General features: G+C 35.3%; 1 protein-coding gene and 1 long non-coding RNA gene across 3 annotated transcripts in view; one reads left to right on the plus strand and one right to left on the minus strand.

Moving 5' to 3' along the window:
* TUSC3 (tumor suppressor candidate 3) overlaps positions 1 to 12,677 on the plus strand; it is a 108,792-nt gene extending 96,115 nt beyond the window's left edge. Inside the window, exons 8-10 of one of the 2 annotated variants that reach the window (XM_026033530.1) lie at positions 2,959 to 3,033; positions 5,247 to 5,337; positions 12,392 to 12,677. In XM_026033530.1, coding sequence (XP_025889315.1) covers positions 2,959 to 3,033; positions 5,247 to 5,337; positions 12,392 to 12,407 — 182 coding nt within the window. In that variant the 3' untranslated portion in view covers positions 12,408 to 12,677. Of the gene's footprint in view, positions 1 to 2,958; positions 3,034 to 5,246; positions 5,338 to 8,156; positions 8,378 to 12,391 lie in introns of those variants that run through there. The other variant, XM_026033531.1, reaches the window with a different exon arrangement.
* Positions 5,745 to 19,906, minus strand: LOC112942565. The gene is made up of 3 exons (XR_003248405.1): positions 19,858 to 19,906; positions 8,133 to 8,250; positions 5,745 to 7,977 (listed from the first exon to the last, which is right to left on the minus strand). It is a non-coding gene; the product is annotated as an uncharacterized LOC112942565 (long non-coding RNA).
* Between the last annotated feature and the right edge of the window lie 2,788 nt (positions 19,907 to 22,694).

The following is a 22,694-nucleotide window of genomic DNA, read 5'->3' on the forward strand; positions in this document are numbered from 1 at the left end:
TTTTTTTTTTTTTTTTTTTTTTTTTAATACTACCAATCAGGTGTCTTGTTTTTACAGGGCTAAATGTTATGTTCCGTTGCTGCTGATCTTTTCATCTTGTAAATTTTAATGATGAGCCTGGTTTTTATCCTCCTTTAAAATAGTTCTTCCTCTTATATCAAAGCATTCAGAACCTTTTCAAAAGTCCTGGCTAAATAATGTGTTGTCAATTTTTATGAAAAGCATTTGCTAACTACAAAAAGGGGTGGCAGAAGTTTAATGTGTACAAATAAAATCATTCCAAATTAAAAGTTAAATGCTACTGAGTTTACACACACACACAAATTATTGGCAGGAATACATTTGTCGGGAAATATGAACCTCTGAATTTGAAATATTTGCTACCGTGGTTTATCAGCATGACACATTTCTCTCCTTTTTTTCAGAATAGTTTCATAATGCACAATGRGGGAGATAAATTAGAAAATAAATCTTCTGATGTCTGTTTTTTTCTTTCGTGTAGGAAACTGTCCAATTAACTAGTTACCAAAACTTTAAATTCTGTGCTTCAAGGGCAATATAATCTTGTAACAGGTGATTTTCAGGGGTAGGACAATCACTCTCCTTTATGGAATATTAATATGCATAAAATTAGAAACAGGGAACAAAAAAAATATGACTTCAGCTAAATATTCTGTGTAAACTGCTTATGAWTGCGTTGAAATCACAACTCAGTGATACTGAATATTTATTTCAACATTGTAAAGTAGATGCTGAGTGTTGCCATGTAAAGCTATGAAACTAGTGTCTCTGAAGCTAAAATTTAACGAAGTGAGGCTGCAAGCTCATCAATGAAAGAAAGCAAGAGTTGAAGCAAAAATWGTGACCATGTGAGTGAAGCTTAGCAGTGATAATGTAAGACTCCAAAAGGGAGAAAAAAGTAAACCGAGTTCACTTGGTTACCSATCTGCTCTAAATTTCTCCACTGCAGAAAAGACGGTTCCTTTTGTGAAGATGTTCTACCTGAGGATAGAAAAGGGGATTAAAAATACAKCTAGATTAGAAAATAAGACCTCTGTTATGGAAGGGTTGTCTACCAAAAGTCTTTTTAGTGTTGTTGGGGTTTTTTTGTTTTGTTTTTTCCTCAGAAGCAAGCAGATAAGGGAAATGGCAAAGAACTACTTTAAGTGCAACTACTAAGTGCAGTATTGCATTTGATAATCAAGTAAGTAAATTCCTCTTATGAAGCCGTCTAAAATCTTTGCAGAGACAAGCACTTACCTGAAAGGTTCTGATAAGTTGCCCTCAATTCTGTTTTTTTTCCCAGACTCAGTCAAGAACAGAAGTACTGCTATAAACCTAAATGAGCCCTTCCTGTTACAGCTTTCTTCATTCATTCATTTTTATGCTTTTTTAACTTTTGAAAGCAGAGAAATAAATTATTCTTTTTTTTTTTTTTTTGAAAGTATTTCCATTTCTTCTTCCTATAAGTATCACAGGAGATTTTCTGTCTCTTGTGCTCCATAAATATCTTCGTGAGTGAATTTTAACAAGCAAATTTTTAGAAAATAATTATTGCYTTTTCAATTGACAGTGTCTCATGGATTCCTTTTCTTATTACGCAATTCAAAAACTAAATTAACCTGATTAATTATTGTCTGGTTAATGACTGTTTTGTCAAGTCCAGTTTCTGGATTTTTTTGTGTGTGTTTTTCATATTGTCTGCTTCAGTTTAGTAGGAACTATTTTATTAGAATATGTATTTTACAGAATTTTCTAAATAAATAAAGATCTAGTCTGCAAACTCTGCATTTAAAGATACTAGCTAACTTTCAAAGTACCGATCGTTGCTGAATTCTGATGCCTTTTAAATYAGTGTKGGAGTCAACATTGCACAATTCCATTACCTGCAGGATTAGGTCTGATGTGACCTTTTGAAGAAGTCTTGTCTAAGGATCAAGTTTATTACCTTACTGTTTGATTCTCCTTCTTGAAACATAAACCAAGACACAAATAAGATGCAGACACAATTAAAAATAGTGTGTGTCTCCTAAGGTATAACAGCATCAGCAGAGCATGGAGGCATCTGCTAACATGGAGATAAAAAAAAAAAGATGATGTGAGATGGGTTATTATGTGAATAGGAGACACTAAAATAGCTGTCTTTTGAAATGAAAACTTACTTGAATAAGCAAAGAACATAGCAGCATGCTAAAAAACTATCAAAATATGTATAGTCCAAGTGAAGTTAATATTTTTTTGAAATTGTGAGCTCCCATGATGTGCTTCTGCTTCAGTCTGGCATTCATGTATGTCTCCTGTTCAGAACAGGTGCTAAACATGGTAGTAACCTTCGTGCTTTTTATTCATAGTTTCAAATAAACAATTAAGTAAATGGTTTAAGATGTTGCTGCATTTGAGAATTTATTTTATCGTTATGTACTTGTTCACACTTGTAGCACTTTTAATTAGACAGTAAAACACTGAAAGTGACAGGACTCAGCCTTTGAGATGTTTCTCTGATGAATTATTAGGCAATATAAAACTAAAAAGGGAGATAATGTGTATCTAAAAGCACTTCAGCAGCTTTACATGGATCAAATTATCAATGAATTAAGAGAACTGTGCAATAACACAATGTTTTCTGGTTTTTGTAGTCTTCATTTTCTATAATACTTCTCTTTTAAGATACAGCATACTGCAAGGTATGGGGAATGGTCATTTTCGTAACGATCAAAGCTGTGCCACGCTTGCAGCATTTGCAACTTATTCAATTATCTTTCCTTTCTTATGTAGAATATGAGGTCAATAAAAGTGTTGTTGCACATTTTTGCCACAGGTGAGTATAATTGATCAGTACAGTGTCATATGGGACTTTATGTATTCATATACAGTTTTATTTTATGAAAGCTTTAGTTTGTAGGATGTGGCTTTCTTGAGATATCCTCATCTGCTATTTCCTTGACAATAGCGATACAGATGCTGCTATCACCATGGGAATGGTACTCCTGAATGAAGCTGCTACATCCAAAGGCGATGTTGGGAAAAGGAGAAGTAAGTTACTTTTAGTATAATTAAGAAAATATTTACCCAAATAAAAGAAATTAAAAAAAATATATATACATGTTTTTTTCAAAAGTTTTTCCAAAAGTTTTTACATTTTTGTGGAATGGACTATAAGAGAGTATCAAACCTGTATAACTGTGCAGGTATCAAACCTGCATTCACATAAAATTACAACAGTATAAAAATATCTTAAGCACCCATAGCCAAGTTACTGCTTGAAATTGCTATCTGCTCACTGCAGTACTGTACAATATGAAGTATTTTGGACTTTTCAATTATATTGCAAATTAATGATAAATAATGATAAAAGTTTCAAAACATTATTTTTAGAATGAATTTAGGCATTTAAGTAGTTTAAGATGGCAACATTCATAAAAGTATGAAAATTATTTTACTAGATACACTTTGCCAGTTCCATGTGTCTCAAAGGATGGTGAGAACCCAACAGAAGATCTGGTATAGGACATATCTTAGTTGCTAGTGTCCAAAAGATGTCAGCTTGAAGTCTAAATTTTACATTTCCTGATGTTTTGTCATTCTTAATAGTTAGAAGCTTTTTTTTTTTTTGGTAATGAAATGCTTAAGTCCAGATTTAAACTTCCTAATTCTTACATTGCACAGCCTCTTTCTTCTTAGACAGCCTTTTACATAAGTTTATGTGAATGTATTCATCAGCCTTTCTGTTTTTTTTTTCATAGCCTCTCTTATTTATCCCTTTTCTAATGTAGGGAATTCAAGAATGTTTAAACATACCTGACTTTCTGTAGTGCTTTGCTGCTCTTTCTTAGTTCATTTTTCAGTATCTTTCATGCCGTACTCAGAAGATTTTCACCTACAGTGATTTTGTGGTTTCCTTCTGTGAGCCGTAGGTGCTTAATTTCCTAAGGTTTTTTTTTACAGTAGGTTTGATACCAGTGCAGGAGAGACATTCAGATGAGTTTCCTTAGAATGCAATCTTAGAACCTGACATCTTAGAAAGGTGACATCTAAGCCTGTGAAGCCGGACATAATGAAGTAACACTGGGATACAGCACAAATTCAAACTGTGTTCTGCTTGTGACCCTGATGCAAAAGCTTTCTGTGTACCTGCCTTCCACTGTTTATACTTGCCAGTTTATTCATCCATACTTTGAAATGGTATTTAAAGCTCATTATTTCTTTACAGTGAAGTGTATAACAGTTTTATGTAGGTAGTTTTCTCAAAATAATTGCAAAAAATATATATTTCTCACATAGTTTTAATGAAAAATATTTATCAGTTTCACAGGCTGGATGGTTATTTCATCTTTACTCAAAGCCAGAACATATTTGAATCATGAATATTGCAATTAAATAGCAAAGGTTTGACTAAGCTACATATAGTATAAGAAGAGAASCTTTTAAATTCATATTAGTTCACTAGAATTGAAAGATTATCTAATGGAGATGCAATGCATCTCCATTATGTGCATCAGCTTGTAAGATGCTGCCTTTTTTCCACACACAGTTGAACCAGCTATCATGATTGAAARGTTTTATGTTATTACTGCCCAGGTACCATTGGCGTCAAACTTTATTTGTTAATTTAAGCATTTATTTTCCTAATTTGTTCTTAGCCTGAAAAGGCTCTAAGTGCTTGCATGTGTATACTATCAAAAGGTTTACATCRTTGATACTTATCTTCAAAACCTGAAGATGTATGCTGTCAAGTTCATAGGGAAAAAATAATCTGGCCTCCAGCCTTAGATCTTATTACAAGGAATGTCTTAGCCACTAGGAATTAGATAAGGTAATTACTAGACTGCCTTCACCATTAGCCTTAGTTGACTAGAGAGAACATGACTCAATTAGTGAAAGGATTTTTTTCGAAACATAATTTGTTTTCTGGAAAGAAAAAGCAAATACCTGAAATTACATTGCTTGATATGTATAATTTACAGAGTTATTAAATCCATTATCAGCAGTAAGGTGTTTACATCCACAAACATTTGAGTTGCAAATTACTATTCCCTTTTCTTGAAAATAGACAAGCTATTTTGCTTAATAACCATAAATATTATTTCCACATGTGTCTGCAGTCCTGTCAAAAGATAGTGAGCATCAGTAGCAAGGCAGCAACCCTCAAAATTATGTCAAAACTTATTGACATAAATAATATTCTTTGTAGACAGTCTAGATTCAAATCCTTTGTGTGCTAGTAAACAAATTTGTTTTCTTTCCAGTAATCTGCCTGGTAGGCCTCGGTCTGGTGGTCTTTTTCTTCAGCTTCCTGTTGTCAATATTCCGCTCCAAATACCATGGCTACCCCTATAGGTAATGTTTTATTGCATTATCACCTTAGATAACTTTTTATATATTTTAATGACATTGTGTATGTTTTAACAACATCTTAGCTAACAGCTAAAGTCACTGAAGTCTTGGCTAGTTGGACAAAGCAATAAGAATAATGATTCATTCAAGCAAACCAAGAAGGTCTGAAAGCTGATGAGATTAACATGGTTACTACTGGAGACCAACACTTTTGAGCACAGAACATTGCATCTACAAGTACTCCAGAGAAAATGCAAAAAGAAACACATGCTCAAATTTTTAGACCTTTACTAAATATTTATTTGCCTATCTTTTTATACACACATTTTAGCTATAATATAGGTAGATATAAGACACAATAAATAATCCAGTATGTAGTGCTGAGCTMTGATTTAACACTGAGTTCCTTCTCCTTTTTTCAGCATTGTGTAGGTAGATGCTTTTGGCCGGCAGGTTATCTATACTCTAGACTTCTGATTTACATCTGCACATCAGCTGTCCTGTTCTTTTTAAGTAATCTAAAAGAGTATTTTTAGTCATGAACAGAGATGGATGGTCTGTATCGTTTTCTCATGATCCTGTCATCATTTTCAGAAAAAAGGAAAAAGCCTAGCTAGAGGAARGAAACAGGGAAAGGTGCAGTTAAGCAAAGTCAGCAGTGATTTAGAAGTAATGGACCAGGCTRCTTTGCAGTATGATGACATTTCCCTAGTCATCAAGTTTGTAGAACAAAATAGAGACCTTTTTATCTTTCTCTTCCATTGTTTTAAATTTTTTCATGAGGAAAAGTTCTTCTACTTGATCTCCTCCTAGACAGCATTCTCAAGCTATTAGTTTCTGATCATAGTTGAAACTATGCCTTTCTTCCTTTTGCCTTACTCTCTGTTCCATTTTCACCCTTTTTCTTGTTAATTCTCACAGGCAACTAACATTTTATGTACTTCCGTTGTATTACCCTAAACAAATATACACTTAAGATAAGTACATGAGGCCTTAGGGTTTTTTTGTTTGTTTGTTTTTTGTTTTTGAAATGCTTGAAAGCATGTATGTCATTTATATCCAACTAAACCTATCTCACTCTTAAGATAACAATTTTTTTTTCTGCTAGCTTTTGCTGTCATACCTACTAAAGTGTTTTATTATTCTATTCTCAAGTGTCAATGACATTTAATCTAGATTATCGTAGATTTGTTTCTGTCATTCAATAATACATATTCAAGATAGGAAAACTCTTCCTCTTGCAATAGTCACAGGTCTGYTCCTGCTTTTTGCTCTTTTCTGTCAAGAGAAGTCTATAAAGATACCAGCTGTCTGATATTGCAAAGTTTTGTTACTCTCTAGCTGATAATTTGTATTCTGGGATAGTCTGTTCAGCCTCTTCCTCTGCCTTCTAGAGACAACCTTGTAGCCTTGGGGAAGTTTGGGGTGACAGATTTCACTTTTCCTATGTGTAAGATATTTTAAGTAATATTGAGTTTTCTCTTTGTTGTATGTTTTCAGGGGGACAGATTTTCTATTTTCACGATTGCATCTATATTTTACAAAGTACTAGAGATTCTGGAAGCCACTTTTAAGTTTTAAATTTTTCAAATTTACCTATCTTTTCTATGGAATGTCTAGCAGAAGTTAGATACTAAATGCAGACTTCAAAGTGTCCAAGCGTCCACTTAGTATCCAAGATAGGAGTGAAGAAAACCAAAAAGCAGGAAAACAAAAGGAGAGAGAGAGTGAACTTATGAATTCTGTTAAAGGTTTAAGTTCAAGAAATGTAATTAAATGCACAATGCACATTTAAGAAAAGTGCACCTATTCCTGTGCTAAAATAAAGAAGAGACCGGAAGAATTCCAGGATGGTGCTATAAGGAATGATACATCACAACCCTGCTATAATCAGGTGTTGCTACATCATAACATCATACTGTTACTATGAAGGAATTTTTAGATCCATAAACGAAGTTCTGCTGTAAGGAGCTAAGTAAACTCACTATTGCAGCTCGCTAGTCAGTAATACCCATCCATCAAGGAAGTTCATAAAAGAATAAATTGTGCGTGCCTTTCATTTGCTMGTTTCCAAATGAGTTGTTTACTTATCTGTTCCTTTCAGCATTAAATCTTTGAGGTTTCCACATCTCTCTTGGGGAGCTCTGACCCCATTTTCTGTAGCACTATTGTAAATARACATGCTGTTGATTCTTTCACACTTCAGCAATCTCAACCATGCCGTCTTCATGGAAAAGCTTKTTTTCTACAAAACCAGATACTGTTTCTTAAGAAGAGAAGCTTCTACTGGATATAYGTATATAGCTTGAAATAATTTTTATGAAGTGAGCATGCAGAACACTTGAGGGGAATATTAACTCCTTTCTTCTCCCTTTGCCCCTTTAATTTCATCTCATTATTTTAAAAGAAGTCATGCATGCTTGTATACATGTATCTTTTTGTTTGATTTCCTTAGCATCTTCAGCAGAATCCCAGAGCAGCTATATCTTCAGATGTGAAATCTGTCTTTTTACTTTCACTGGTTGTAGATTTCGCCTTGAAACTATCAGTCTTTGTATGGTATATTGTGTTACAGCTCCTCTTGTTCCTCAGGCTGGCAAAGCTTTGCCTTTAACAATACTAACAGCAAGGCATACTAATGATCTGTCAGTTAAAAAAGGAAAAAAAAAAAAGAAAATCTTTATGTTGGCATGCCTAAAGCAGTATTTAAAGAAAACTGAAATTTCACTGTTATATACACATTTTCAAGCATCAACTTTACTGTCACATTTCAAAGAAAGTCAAATAAACTAAATTACCTGTGTACTCTTGTCACTGAACAGCCAAATAAGTCTTCTGTGAAGCAGCATGCATCAGTAAAAATTGAAAAAGCAACAGAGCCTGCTGTGCATCCTTTTTCTCACCACTGACCTGCATCTTGTAAAGATAGAACAGAATAAAGGTGGATGAAAATAAATCATGAGTTAAAAGACTGAAGAAGGACTGTTATTTCCTCYTCTAACAACATTACCAGTCTCTTGTTTTTTGCATGTTTTGCTTCACCTCTGTAATGCCATTGTCATTGTTCTTTACAGTGACAAAAGAATAAAGGAGAGTCCTAATAAAAGCACACATCTGTAAATGTGCTCTTTAGGAGTGTGTGTGTGTGTATATATATATATATAAATATATACATGCGTGTCAGCAGGGAGGAGGAGTAGCACTTTTGTTTTTTCATCCTTCTTAGACATTTTCCAGTTAAGGTTTTTGTTTCTTCCTTCCATAGTGTATTTTTTTTCCCAAGACTTAGGTTGGATAAAACRTTATGAATGTTCAGGTAAAATACCCATAGAAATATACACTCAGAATATATATTTGTATAATGTATTTTTTTGACCCAGGTGAGACAAATAACAATAGGCTACACTCATAAATCCCATTATGGAAGTTTCTTACTAAATAAATAGAATCATGATGAATACTAATCCAGCATGTAAGAAATGCCTCTCATAGCCATTTTTACCATAGCAAGGACTTTTGATGCCCACATAAAAACAAGAACAGGAGCATGATGGATTTTTTTCCTGTTGCTAAGCCTTTTATTTTAATTGCTATCATTAATTAAATAATGTTCTATTTCAACAGTTATCAAAGAAATGTCACTTTACAAGCTGAGTATTTACTCTTTATGCAGGAGTGTTGCTCTATTCAAGAGAGTCTTTTGGAAAGGTCTTTCCACTCCTTTTCAGGGATTAAGTATTTAAGTGATTGAGCAATAAACTCATATTAGCATAGATTTTTTGTTGTTGTTGTTATTGGTCAAGTAACTACAAGAGAAAGAAAGAAAGTTAACTATACACCAAAACCATGACTGATAAGATAACTGCCAGTCAAAAAAAGAGCCTGAAAATGAAAAACTGAGATTGGAAGGTTCTAGGGAAATTACACATTAAGTAATTGCAGTCCAGAAAGCACTAGTATTAAAGACTGTTCAGAAGAATAGTGAAAGACCATAAATATGGATTAAAACGTCAGTGTATTACTATAGACTATGATATTTTACATGCTTTAGGCAATTACTATCACCTCATCTTTGCTATTTTTCTTAGTTAAAAATCAAATCTATTCAAAACAGGTTTAAGTATCTCCCAAGACAAAGATAAATTTTGCTTGACACCAATATGATAAATAGTTTCAAGATGTTACCCAATACATTTAAACTTTAACCAGCTTCTATAAGAGCAGCTTTGCAGCTTCAGCTAAGGAATGATAGGAGTGTAAATATTTACAACATGGATTTCTTCTGGAAGACAGACAGATAGGAGTGGTATCTATTTACTGGTGCTTGAAAAGGTCTCTCAATGTTTTTTTGAGCACTAACTGAAATTTGCCAGCTAATGCGTGTTGTGTTTGTGGGTGAGTTTCTTGGAACAATTCCTTTATTGTTGACATCTCCAGTTATGCTTTCAAGTCAACATGTCTCACCATCTGCAGGTTTTTAAAACTGATTTTAGATTTGTAAACATGAAAATTTGAATTTTCATCTATTTTTTTCATTAAGCTGCTTTCAGTGCTTTAAGGTTTTTTGATAAGCGCTATTAAGTACTTCATTATCAGATTGTCCTTTTTATCCATTTTATCAGGTTAGTATTGAAAAGAYAGCCTTAAGTCTTGTACATATTCTTGTATAAGACTTTATTATAGATAATCATTTTTCAGACCTATATATGAATAGAATGGAAAAATATGTTGTGTATTTACTAACAGAAAAGGGAAACTAAGCTCCAAGAAAGCTTACTAAGTAAGGGACGGCTTGCTTTTAAAGAGACRTAAAAGTTAAATCAGACATGAAGTATTCATTTATTGCTTAAATTGAAACAGCCAATGCATCAAAAAAAGACAAATTGCAGGATGCCCTAGAGGTGTAAAATTTCTTTCATACACCAAATATGATAAATGTCCACTCTTATCATAATTTAGTTTATTTCAGTAATAAAATCTTGCATAATATTGAGCATTTGAAAAATACAAATGATTATAATTGAGTAGTTATTTAAAATCTACAGGTAAAATGTTAGCAAATAGGACAAATGGTATTTGCAGACTGTTGAAATTTAATTTATTAATCAAGATTATTAATAGAGCTTTTTAGATGGTGTATTATCCATATGGGCTTCATGCATAATTAAGCTGACTTATATTTTATGAACTGATAAATCTACTTCTAATAAATATTTAAATTCAATTCTATAACATAACACATAGAAAGCTATCTTCAAATCTGAAGAAATCAGGATTGCTCTATAAGATGAGAATAGTACACATTTGTCCAGACAGTGATTCTTAAATTTACCATTTTTTGTATTTTCTTCTAATTTGGCTAGATCACATATGTTTCAGAAACTGCCCAGAAATACTTGCTGAAATACCAGAGGAAATAGCTCAGTCCTCTTTGCTTGGCAAACCATCTAACACCTTACCAAGTTTATGCAGATCCACTTTCATGCGATTGCCACTCATAGCTTTTAAAAAAAAAARCTAAATAAAAATAAAAAYACTTTTATGGCTTTCCCATAAATCTTCTCATGACTTTGCAATTTATTCTTGTCTGCTCTACTTAAGTAGGATTAGTTGATGTCTGAAAGGCAACAGTTTGGCCATCATTTTCTATTGTTTTCTCCKGCTTTCCATAATCAGACATGGTGGGGCTTTGTTTGCTTTCAGATTTGCTCCAACATAATGTTATCCAATTTATCACCTTGATATTTCAGAAACTTTTCCTTCTCCCTCCATTTTTGGCTATTGTCTTCTACATAGTTTTAGGTGTTTACCTTGTCTGTGTTCTCTCTTAATAGCTGAAGATAGTCTTTCTGTATGCAGACTGTAAGGAACAATAAATATGGCAGCAGTCTGTTTGTCCAAAATGACACATGAAATTTACAGTATTGGTGACTATCTTTCTCTACAAGATAAGCACATCACTCAATCTTTAATTAGCAAATTTATGTTCCTTTCCATTGTAATCTTCAGCCCTTCACTCTTTTCACCACATGCACCCCACTGTTACTCTTTTTCCTATACATGGCCTCATACCACTAACACAGGTCTGGATTACCTTTCTGAGCTGGGGCGTGCACAGCCTTCTCTTACTTCTTCATTCAGCACCTAACAGTTTCCACCTTTGTGCAGTTGTTGTTGATTTGGAAGGTGGAAAGACATCAACTTCACCATCCAGCTTCCAGCCAGCWGCCATCTCTTGTCTTGGCTTACCTATCTTGCCTAGCAAGCTTGTCAACTTCTTGCAGTGGGGAARTCTTTATACTGATACTGTCTTTTATGCTTACAGTCTTTTATGCTTGCTTTTTTATGGATGTTTTGYAATGATTAAGCAATTATGGCATGAATGGAAAACTGACAAGTTACTACAACATGTRTGCTAGAGCACACCATACATCTGTAAGGCAATGGAAGTTGTGTTATGGAAAGCTAGAGGCAGTGATGTTAAAGACACYCCTCCATTCAATACAATAGTGTGAACTATGACCATATACAAGACTTCTCGCTTTGTAAAATAACTCTTTGCTAAAGTATTTTAAAAATACATATATKGCTTATCATAACTTTAAGAATTTCAAAGTATGAAGTTTTGTTCCAAGCAAAAAGAATCTAAATGTCTGCAGCCCTGCTGAGCCTTGCCAAGTTCTCTAGACTCTCCCTACTCCATGGCCAATTTAACAGTGAAGGAAGAACATCCTGAATGAATCTGAAACCTGGGAGAGGCAGTTCTCACTTAAATAGAACTTGATTGAAGAGAAAAGGTGTTTGAAGTACATTTTGCYTTTAAAAAAATTAATAGGAAAATTTAAGTTTCAGTCACTCAACTTTTATTTATTTTGATAACTTTCATGCTTGCTTAGCTATTACTTAATGGGATATAAAAATTTAAGAGATCATCATGCATGTCTTGAATGACTTCTCAAATGAGTGTTTTGAAGTACTTGCTAATTCTGTTAAAAATAATTGTGATGCCATATTTTATATGCATTTTTCAGCACTTAATTTTTTTTTTCCTTTTCAGCTTCTTAATTAAATGAAATCAAGAGGGATTCATTTAGAGCTGTTTCCTGAAGATAAGCTGTTACTTATTATCTGATTACCAATGTTACATGTATTCAAGAATATTTTATTGGTTTATCTGTTTTTGTGATAAGTTATATAGTATGCTGACAGACACATGAGTGCAGTTTTATGCAATGAATGCTTAATTTATAGAAATGTACCATAAAGATCCTATTAGAAAGTGTTAAAATTATTCATAGAGTATACACAATGGTCAAACATTCAAATAAAGTTCATTATAATGGGTGTTTCTTCAAGACTTCCTCATTATCATGGGTCCAGAGTGGCAAGATTTTCCTGTGAAGCTTGTTGTAAGGTTTTGAGCTATACTTTAGAAACCAAACAAGATATCATAGGTTTTTCAACTACTGTTAAGAAAAATACTGGGGTGGGGAATCATTATTTGGTAACTGCATGCTTCGTACCACCACTTTGCTTTGAAGGAAAGAATAAGTTCCAGATTCTGTCTCGGATGTTTAAGAACTGATAAACCAACTGTTCTAGCATGTGCTGTGGAGGGTCTCCACAGATCTCCAACAACCTTTGTCAGCTATGATGCTTCTAGAGATGGAACAACCCAGCATTGTCTTAGCTGCAGCTTAGACTGTGAGGTGAACAGAATCAAAGCRAAGCCCAGTCTCATCAGACAACATTCATTTTTAATCCAATAAACCTCCAGTTAGACAAACTGCTTTATACCTATATTTAAAATTCTGGGTCAACATTTATGAAGATTAGAAAGTACTAACACAACATCCCATACTTAATGATGTTGGGAGCAATATGAAACAAGTATCCTGTCAACATCCATTGTGGASTCTTTTCAAGGCCTTAAAGTCCCCGATCACCTTAAACATGGTAAGTCACTAATATAAGATTTAGAGACTTATTCTGATCTTATACCTTCTCACTTGAGCTCAGCTCTGACACATGCATGGACACGGACTGTCCAACATCCACAACCACCCTCCACAAGCAAAGGGTAGGTCAAAAGACCTATTTTTTTTACTTTCTTTGGCCATTGTCATATAAATCCACCATAGACTTGTTTGTCCCACAGGGAAACAAGCCTTTGAGGAACATTTTTTTATTTGATCTACCTATGCCATAAAATATAATTCCATTTTGTACATTAACCCCAGCTGGCTACAGGATTATACAAGGTAACAGTAACATGAAAAAACATTCCCCCCCCCACTTCTGCATCAAGTTAAGTATATGAGTTAAGTATCAAGTTAAGTAGGAGAAGACGGATAGGTGAAATCAACAACTGGCTGCGCCGCTGGTGTTGGCAACAGGGTTTTGGCTTCTATGACCATAGGACTCTGTTTGACGACCACCGGCTAGTGGAGCATGGTGGAAACCACCTCACCAAGAAGGGCAGGTGGGTATTTGCCAAAAGGCTGGCCAATCTCATTAGGAGAGCTTTAAACTAAGCAGGAAGGGGGAGGGGGAGTGTCATATGNGTGAGGGTGACAAAGCACTGGAACAGGCTGCCCAGAGAGGTTGTGGAGTCTCCTTCTTTGGAGATCTTTAAAACCCGCTTGGATGCAGCCCTGTGCCACGTGCTCTAGGTGACCCTGCTTGAGCAGGGGGGTTGGACTCGATGACCTCTGAGGTCCCTTCCAACCTTCGGCATTCTATGATTCTATGATTCTATGATGCTAAAAGATTCATATTCCTGTATTTTCAAGGTAAGTGTGTGTTATGTGTTAACACACAGTTAACATATAACATCAGTACATTGATATTAGTTTAGTGATTTAAACTAAACCAAACTGTTTATCTAAAAGCACTTGAAATAAATATTTCTGTTTTCTGTTTAGCCTTTCCAACTTGCACTTTGAAAAAAGTAAGAAAGTAAAACAGTAATGGARAAGTCTCTGAAGTTCCCAAGCTGGAAAGCCTTGTTTCATCTTTCAATACTTATGTTTGTGCTTTAGGTATTTCACTCTGGAGAGAGGGAAGAAGCCTCAAGGCAAGTCATTATTGAGAGGTGCTTCAGGCAAAACCAGTGGAATATGTGAATTTATCTAGGCTTCAGAGCACAAACTTCCATAAGTATTTGTTATCCCTCTGCTAGCATTTGGTTCAAAAGTTTCCTTCTCAATGTTTCAAAATAAGGAGTAAGAAGCTTTGTTATGTTTTCTAAGTAAGCTGTTAGAGTCCTATTCAGTAATACTGTGTTTAGTAATATGTATTTTCTCTGGCAATGGAGTCATTTTGCCCAACAGAGGAAAATATAACCTTTTATTTCTTATTTGAAAATATTTTCATTCATCAGGGCTAAMAAGATTTTGTGTATCAGGGAGATTTAAGTGTTTCCTTGCCTTTTTCCAAGGATAACATTCTCATGCCCATCTCAAGAGGGCCGTCGACCACCACCATGTCTGGTGGCAAGTAGTATTCTACATAACATCAATAATGAGATGACTTGGCCAACCGTCTGTGTCACTATGAAGTGACACACCTCCATATTCAAGGTATTGAGAGTTGAGAATATTTTACCTGGTGCAGGACAGCTTTTATCTTTTTCCCCCCAACACATACTCTGCTGCATTAACCTCTCTCTGTACAGCTCCAATTAAAAAAAACGAACAAAACCACACACAGAACCTTAGGACTAAGATTCAGTGGCTACATATACATATAGTTAAATCCCAAAACTTAATTGCACTTCATTTTACTTTKAGGCAAGACCATACTCAGTCCCAAAACCTATGCCCCGTCCAAGCTCCTGCTAGGAGACATCTCTGTTCTCCAGGTTGCTCAAGATACCAATTTCCTCTCATAGAGGACTCACTGCTATTCACATGTTAACACTCATATCCATTTAATAAGYAAAGCAAACCACACAGATGTTGCAGGTTAGGGTTTTCAGGGATATATTAGTCATAGTGCGTCAGCTGGTATAATTCAGGAACTGCTAGGAGTTAAAGCAACATTCAGATTTCAGACTATTTTCTGGTAACTCACCAGAAGCATCTTCTACAAGAGGTACAGAGATAGCTGTCCTCCTGCTGCACTGTTTGCAGAGACATCTGAATGCCTCTGGGTTCTCAGTTTATTGCAGAACAGCCATATGAAGGACAGAAACAATGTTTTGATCACRAAGAGCTCTGCAATGGTATAATTGTACCAGCCAAAGTATCCAGTATCYCTCTCTCAACCTCTTTTTGACTTAAAGCCTTCACTTCATTGTTGCTAGTTTTCCTTTGGAGAAGGTCAGCAGCCGCAATAAAAATTTGTATCTTTCTTGATAAATCTAGGCATGTTTAAAAACCCTCAGAGTTTATTGTTCCTTCAAGAGGCTCCCTGCTGTCCTTACTGCACATGCAGCATCATTTTCCTTTGTAAAGTAGCACAGGACTTTCAAGAGTCATTCACACTGAAGGATACCTGAAATGCATTAACATGCTTGGGTTTCAATTGGTCATGCTTTCTGGGTTACTCTTGCTGCAAACACCTCTTGCAACAGATTCATTTCGGGAACATATTAACATCTAATGTCGTTAGAGGTTTGAGTAGTTATTTATCATCCTTTCAAAGGAGTGATTTTTTTTTCTTGCAGGTCCCTTGTTTTGTGACACTAATATTAATCAGCACTAAGTGGTGCTCCACTATGTCATGCATTAGTAAGCCAAAACATTAAAAAATGGGCAAGATAGAAGTAAAGATACATCGTAAACTGTCTCTGGTATAAACTAGCTCTCATGTGAATTGTAGATGAGGTAAAGCAATTGGCAATACTCACAAGTGTCAGAATTCTAAAATTAAAGGTACTGCTCCAACATAGGCATAGAGTGTTAACATGTAGGCAGGATTTGTAGACATATTACTACTACAAAAATGTATTAAGAGCTAGAGATTACCACCAAAGTTATCCATGTGCTTTTAACAGTTTTACTTGCCACATTTCCCAATAGGAGTGTTCTTACTGTGAAGAAAGAATGAAATTAAGCCTTATTCTCCCTATGAAATTACTTGTATTCAGATATGTTCTTTGCTGAAAGACTTTTACTTAAACCTTTGTGCTATTTACCTGAATATTACATGCTGYTGATTGCAAATAACCGAAGTCTTTTCCTAAATATTGTAACCTAAAGAGGAAAGTTTGTTGTAAAGAGTTGCTGCCATTCAGAATAAGACTTTGATTTTGCTTTCCTGTCCRTAGTCTGCACCAAGAACCCAACCACATTTGTATGATGCTGATTATAGCAAATGGCTAGGAAGAGTTTATTCAGTCCATACTCTGTAACACAGAAAGTGCTGCAGGTGACTTGAGCGGATCCTAACAGCAGTTTTCAGTGCTGCAATCTTCAAAGTAAAAATYCCTCCATCTCCAGACAGCCATAAAATAAGTAGAGTATCTGATGGTMTCCAGCATTCCAGCCTATTTCCCTTGAAAAAAAGATAGCCAGCTTTCTAAAATAATTACCCTCACCAAACAATGCAGTTGCCTTTCTAAATACCATCAGCATGTAGTTTGCTACATGTGCCACCATAACCTTTCAGCTAGAATAAATGCAAAATACTGAGAAAGGTGTTTTTAATCATGTAAACTACAGCAGTTGATACAGGACACTAGAACACAGCTGTATAGCAAACTGTCTGAAGCAAACAAAACAGATAAACCAGTGTTAAGAACATAGGWTAATATTAAATATAGAATCAACTCCCAAAACCAAATTACTTCCATAATTTAAGATATGTTAATGTATATAGCTACATACATAACAAAAGGTGGCTGCTCAACAAAAAATCTTGGAAAACACCTAAGATTTTTTACATTTCATTTTCAGTTTTGATGAGAGTCTTAGCACACAATAGGCAAGCTTTATCCTTTGTGCACACAACGTTTCTCTTCAAATGAGTTTCTTTTGCTGTGCCTTTTCAGTTCAGTATGAAACACACAGCTAAAGACCAAAAACGTTACAAAGAGGTACAGATCCTTGATCCTGAAGATGTATGTATAAGCATATTCAAATATAGCTCTTCTGTGAGCTTAGGAGGAGCAAATACATACTTAGAGTCATTAAGGAAGGTATTTAGATGTGTGCACATAGGATTTGAAACAGGAAACACAAACTGCTTACCAATTTCTGAGTAACTTAGAACTGGGAGACAATATGCTACCTTCTAGGTAAGGATAAATGGTTCTTAAGAACCTGGAGATGAAAAATAAAAATTCATGTCTATAGTGTTATTGTTTTCCAACCACTTTTTTGATAAACAATACCAAATCTTCAAAATAAGCTATTTCACCTTGAATCCATACTTTTTACACAAAGCCCATAACATTCCCTTGTTAAATCCAACACAACCCAAGCACTGGAAATTTACTGAAAGCTTCCCATTTCCTTTCTATGTTCCATTAGTGACTAAGGAGGGTAACTTTTACTGTTAGTAATTTGTTTTTTCTTTAAGTTACTACACTTTTCCTAGTACAGAGTCAGCTTTTTGTGATCCAGTCCAATATAAAAATAACAATACAGCAAGAATTAGACAGAAATTTTCATTTGTATCCTATGTCTGATCCATTTAGTTCATTGCTCTAAGTTGTGTAAAACATGCATTATATGTATCCTAGTTAGCCTCAAGAAAACATTAATTTAGAATGTGTAGCAAATCTCATTATTGTTGACAAAAAGGCAACACYGAACCATTAGCTGTGTCTTCAGAATAAATATTTGAGGAACCAGAATGTATAGGATTAACTAGGCTTGTAGATCTGATGTGCAGCCTTCTATCTAATTAGGATTACAGCTGTATGAAATCAAATGATAATGAATAATCCTGCTCTATTAAAGCAACAMTTACATTTTACATTAATCTTTTCTTATGCAAAGTAGTTGTTTCCCTTATGAGGGATAACTGATTGGTTACCAATTCGCTCAGTTTAGTAGCCTGCTGGGCTGAGCTCTTCTGTCATTATTGTAGCTGTACTGATTATCAGGATCTCCTTCAAGGTCCTAATCAAGAGTTATGGGACAAGTACAAGCRTTTAGAGTATTGTTAGTGAAGAGACTAGAGTATCCTTACAATAGTATCTTTTTTTAAAAAAAAAAATTCACAATTAATGGCTCCTATATCATCTGTTTCAGCCATTACTTTCAAGTCAATAAGCCAAAGTATACATAGCCAAATCAGAACAARTCAGCAACATGAAAGTATGGAACATATACAGTTATAAATACATGTTACAAGTTCCTGTTATTTCCAAGCAGATGGGAGCTCAAAGGGAGAATAAACTGGGGTGTGGGGAAAGGAAATTAAAAAAAAAAGAAGTCTTTGACTAGTATACTTATGAAAAGTAAAGTTTTGAGACCCACTAAGTTCATATTTTGTCCTGTACTGTTCTTTCCTCCCATTTCTCCACTTGAACATACCTGCTATAGATACTGCCTTGCTGGTAGGGGTTCATTGCACAGGTTAGTRTAAACACAGTGTACATATGTTTTATTAAAGCAGAGCACAAGCAAAAGCCAGCTGCAGCCTGGGCTGGACAGAGGATGGCCCCAGGGATGGAGAAGAATGAACCCAAATGCACTGAGCCTGCTCTGCTGTAAGAGGTTTCCCCASTACAAAGCCACACCACAAGCTTGGAGAAAGTCTAAGCAAGCTGATATCCACAGGAAGGTCCAGGGTGTGGGGCACTCTCTGAAGAGAGTAAGAGAAGACTTACAACTAGAAGACAGAAGCTATAGAGACAARCTTTCTCCTGCTGCAAGCAGGAGAAAGGTAAAAAATTCTGTAATTTGTTGCAAATAAGTAAGAAAAAAAGCCACCTATTCTACAAGACTAGATTGGGCAATATGGCAGACCTCATGTTTTGTTCCATCTTACACAATAGAGTCATATCTTTCTTCTCCAGAGTAGCTTCATAAAGCAAGCCAGTCCATATACTAACTTCAGGGAAGGGACACAAACAACCCCATTCCAGGCAGCTACAACCAGCTCAAGAAACACCCATCTGAGACGGATGCAATGCTGGGAACAACCTTCCSTACCAAATACTGCATTTCACACACAGGAAACCTGTGTTTCTTCACAGGAAAGCACAACAGTGCTTCCCTCACTTYCAGCACACTGGAACTCGCTGCCTCAAAGCAGTGCCCCCTCACTTTCCTCACTGCCTCAAAGCCGTGTGTTTCCTCACTTCCAGCACAACACAGAGAGCTGCCACACCACAGAAGCACCTACTAAACACTTTCAGAGGAGAACACATCTATAATTACACCATGGAAGTGAGGTGTACTTCCATAAACACAGAAGTAGTTTTCAGAAAGCGACTGGAATCATTAAACCTGGGCCCACTGCTGCATCCCAGAAGAGCTCTCTGCTCTGAAGAGCAGCAGCTCTCCTCCACCCCAGTCACATACAACCATATCTCAAGACACCAGCACCCACATCCCAGGCCTTTACCTTGCTTTCCAACAGCACAGCTTGGTTTAGCTGCCCTCTCCCACTTTCTCCCAAGGACTTGCCCCTCCCTCTCCCTGCTTTTATATCCACAGCAGCTGGGCCCATTTTCTGCTGCTTCCACCCAATGCATGGGGTTAACCCTGGTCTTCCAGGTGTGTTTATAAGTCCCATGGGAGCAATATGTAAATTTGAATCACTGCAATAACTCTAGCTGAAATGGTTACAAATATGGATTGTTGCTACTTTTTAAAGTAGGTAAATGAAGGATAACATCTGCTTTAAATTTGAAGCATTGCCTCTAAAATATACTTATTAATTGAAACAATTACTAGAGACGATGAAATAATAGAAATATCTTGTTTTATGATTTTAATTTCTTTAAGGATCTGCTTTTGCTCGAAGAGGGATCAGTTCTGGAGATCAAACACAGGCAGAAGCTCTCAAGTTATCAGTATGATTCTAACAGGGAAGGGGATGTCATTGACAGCTGCCTGGGAAGTGGGGGCCCTGGGCAAGGGAGAGTCAAGAAGAATGTGACAAGCACAAAAGAAAGGTGCTTCTCTTGTCAAATCCGTCTTAAAACATCATAAAGCAGATTTCTGTTTAATCATCTGCAAACTCACTCATCTCCTAAATGAGAGGTGCTGGCTCACTCATAGCAAAGGCAAGACTGTATGCAAGACTGTATTGTATTTACTATTGCCCCTGGGTGCCACTTATATGTTGGCTGCCTTTAGAAGATGCCTTTATTTTATAGTGACATATAAGTGATATATTTCTATGATTTAGGGGGAGACAGGAAAGGTTGTCTTCAGGATTCGAGCTATAAGCAAACATGGGTCTTCTATTTTCTCTCAAATGTATAATTAGAAAGCACAGGCATGTTGAGTATGAATGATGCAAATGTTTTGTCAYTAAGTGTGGTGGATTTTTTTTCACTTCCTTTGCCTGATCTAATTCCTGTAGGTCTAACTGACATAACATTGTTTAACTGACTGTATAAAAATATATAAATAAATAAAAAGAAAACAAAATAGAAGATTTCTCTACACTAAATGTAACTAATTACTGTCCTTAAATCAACACAGGTTATATTTGTATAAGATCTTCTAAATTTGGTAGTATTGTTTCTAAGTTGTATCTAAGAAGCTGTAATTATACTACAGTATTATCAACCAAATGAAATTATGTATAAACCTTTTKGGGAAAAAAGAATGCATGTTGGCAAAAATTAACTATGAAATAGAATTAATCAACCAAGAATGTATTTCGTAAGAATTATCTGAAAGTTGTAAATAGATTTTGATTATTAGCCTGTTTTTTCAATTTCTTTTTCTTTTCTTTTTTTCTTCCTGTTAGTTAGGCTATGTATTTATAAAATGTATAATGCTGTAAGGGATGGTTTCCCATTCCTTCCTGTTTCCAGTTTCTAAACAAAGATCCTGACAAATGCATAGAAAAAAAAAGAGCAATTAAAAGTTTCAGTAAGAGATTCTGTTGCTAAAAAGATCTATTTGTAGTGATTAGCCTGTTGAACAGTGTTTACATTTGTTATCTTATCAGTGTGTTTCTAATGCAATAACCCACCTAATTGTCTTGGCAGAGATTAAGCCCTGTTAGCAGGATTCTTTGTTTTCAAATGTTTCCCCTTTGATAGCTACTGCACAACAGCAGCTTCTCTGCTTTGCCCTGATAAGGGTTGTTTTCTCAGCAGTATAAAAAAGCATCACTGACCACTATTATTTTTTTCATCAGAATGTCCATTTGTGTCTTGTTGAACATTTATTGTCTGTTGTTATTCTGACCACMCCCGTCAGGAGAGGTGCTATGCGGTCTGTAAGTGTATGTGACTACTGGCCCAGCAGTTGAATTTTTCCTTCCTTCTCCTCGGGATGCCAAAACAGTGGGTGGATGAGGTACATGAGTCCATTCAAAACATTTTAAAATATTCCTGACTTGATGTTTGCAGTGAAGTTTTAGTGATTTGGAATTTGTGATCTTGATTGCTCTAAGTATCACAAATTTGATGAGCTGCTTCTAGGCCCTGTTATGGGTCTTATTTACCATTCTAGACACTTAAAATTAAGAAGTGATTCATATCTAGAAGAATCTGTATTCTGATGAATATGTTTCATCTTTTGAGAAGGGGAAGGATGTATTATTTTGAATTGCTGCTGAGCATCAATTCTGCAGATGCTTATTTTCTAAGCACATAAATATTCCCACTGAATTAAACACATCTGCATTATTTTCCCACTGCATTATTTTGTCTGCATCACATAACATCATCATACTGCCCTCTTAAACAAACCCAGAGGTTTTTACACTTCTTTAAGAGTCAGAGTAATGCCTGCATGCACCACTTGTAAAGGGATCCTGTAACACAGGACCATTCTGTGCCTTGTCCAAATTGTCCTTCCATGTGTCTGGGCAGTCTGTCCGTCACTGATATTATCAGGGTACATCTTATTACTGCTTCATTCAGACCACAGGAGGGGAATTTAGTTGTAATATCCTCTGCACTGATCCATGGATAAGCATTAAAGACAATAGGGAAAAGGAGATGAATGAACCTGAAGAATGCAGATAAGTTACTTTGATGATGTTGTACTGAAATGTTTTGCTCATGACTCTCTGTCTCTTAATTTGCATTCTTTTTATTCTGAAAAAAAAAAAAAAAGGAACTGAGATTCATTACTGCCTTTGTTTGCTTCTTGACAAATTTCTTGGGATTTATTCATCACATGAAAAATTTTAATTGCATTGTCAGTATTCATTAAACTGCACCTTAACTTGAAATTCATGTTCGGTCATGAATGTAAAACTTCAAAAATTCT

This window comes from Nothoprocta perdicaria, unplaced genomic scaffold, assembly GCF_003342845.1.
Source record: "Nothoprocta perdicaria isolate Ctin4 unplaced genomic scaffold, notPer1 scaffold_13, whole genome shotgun sequence".
NCBI lineage: Eukaryota > Metazoa > Chordata > Aves > Tinamiformes > Tinamidae > Nothoprocta > Nothoprocta perdicaria.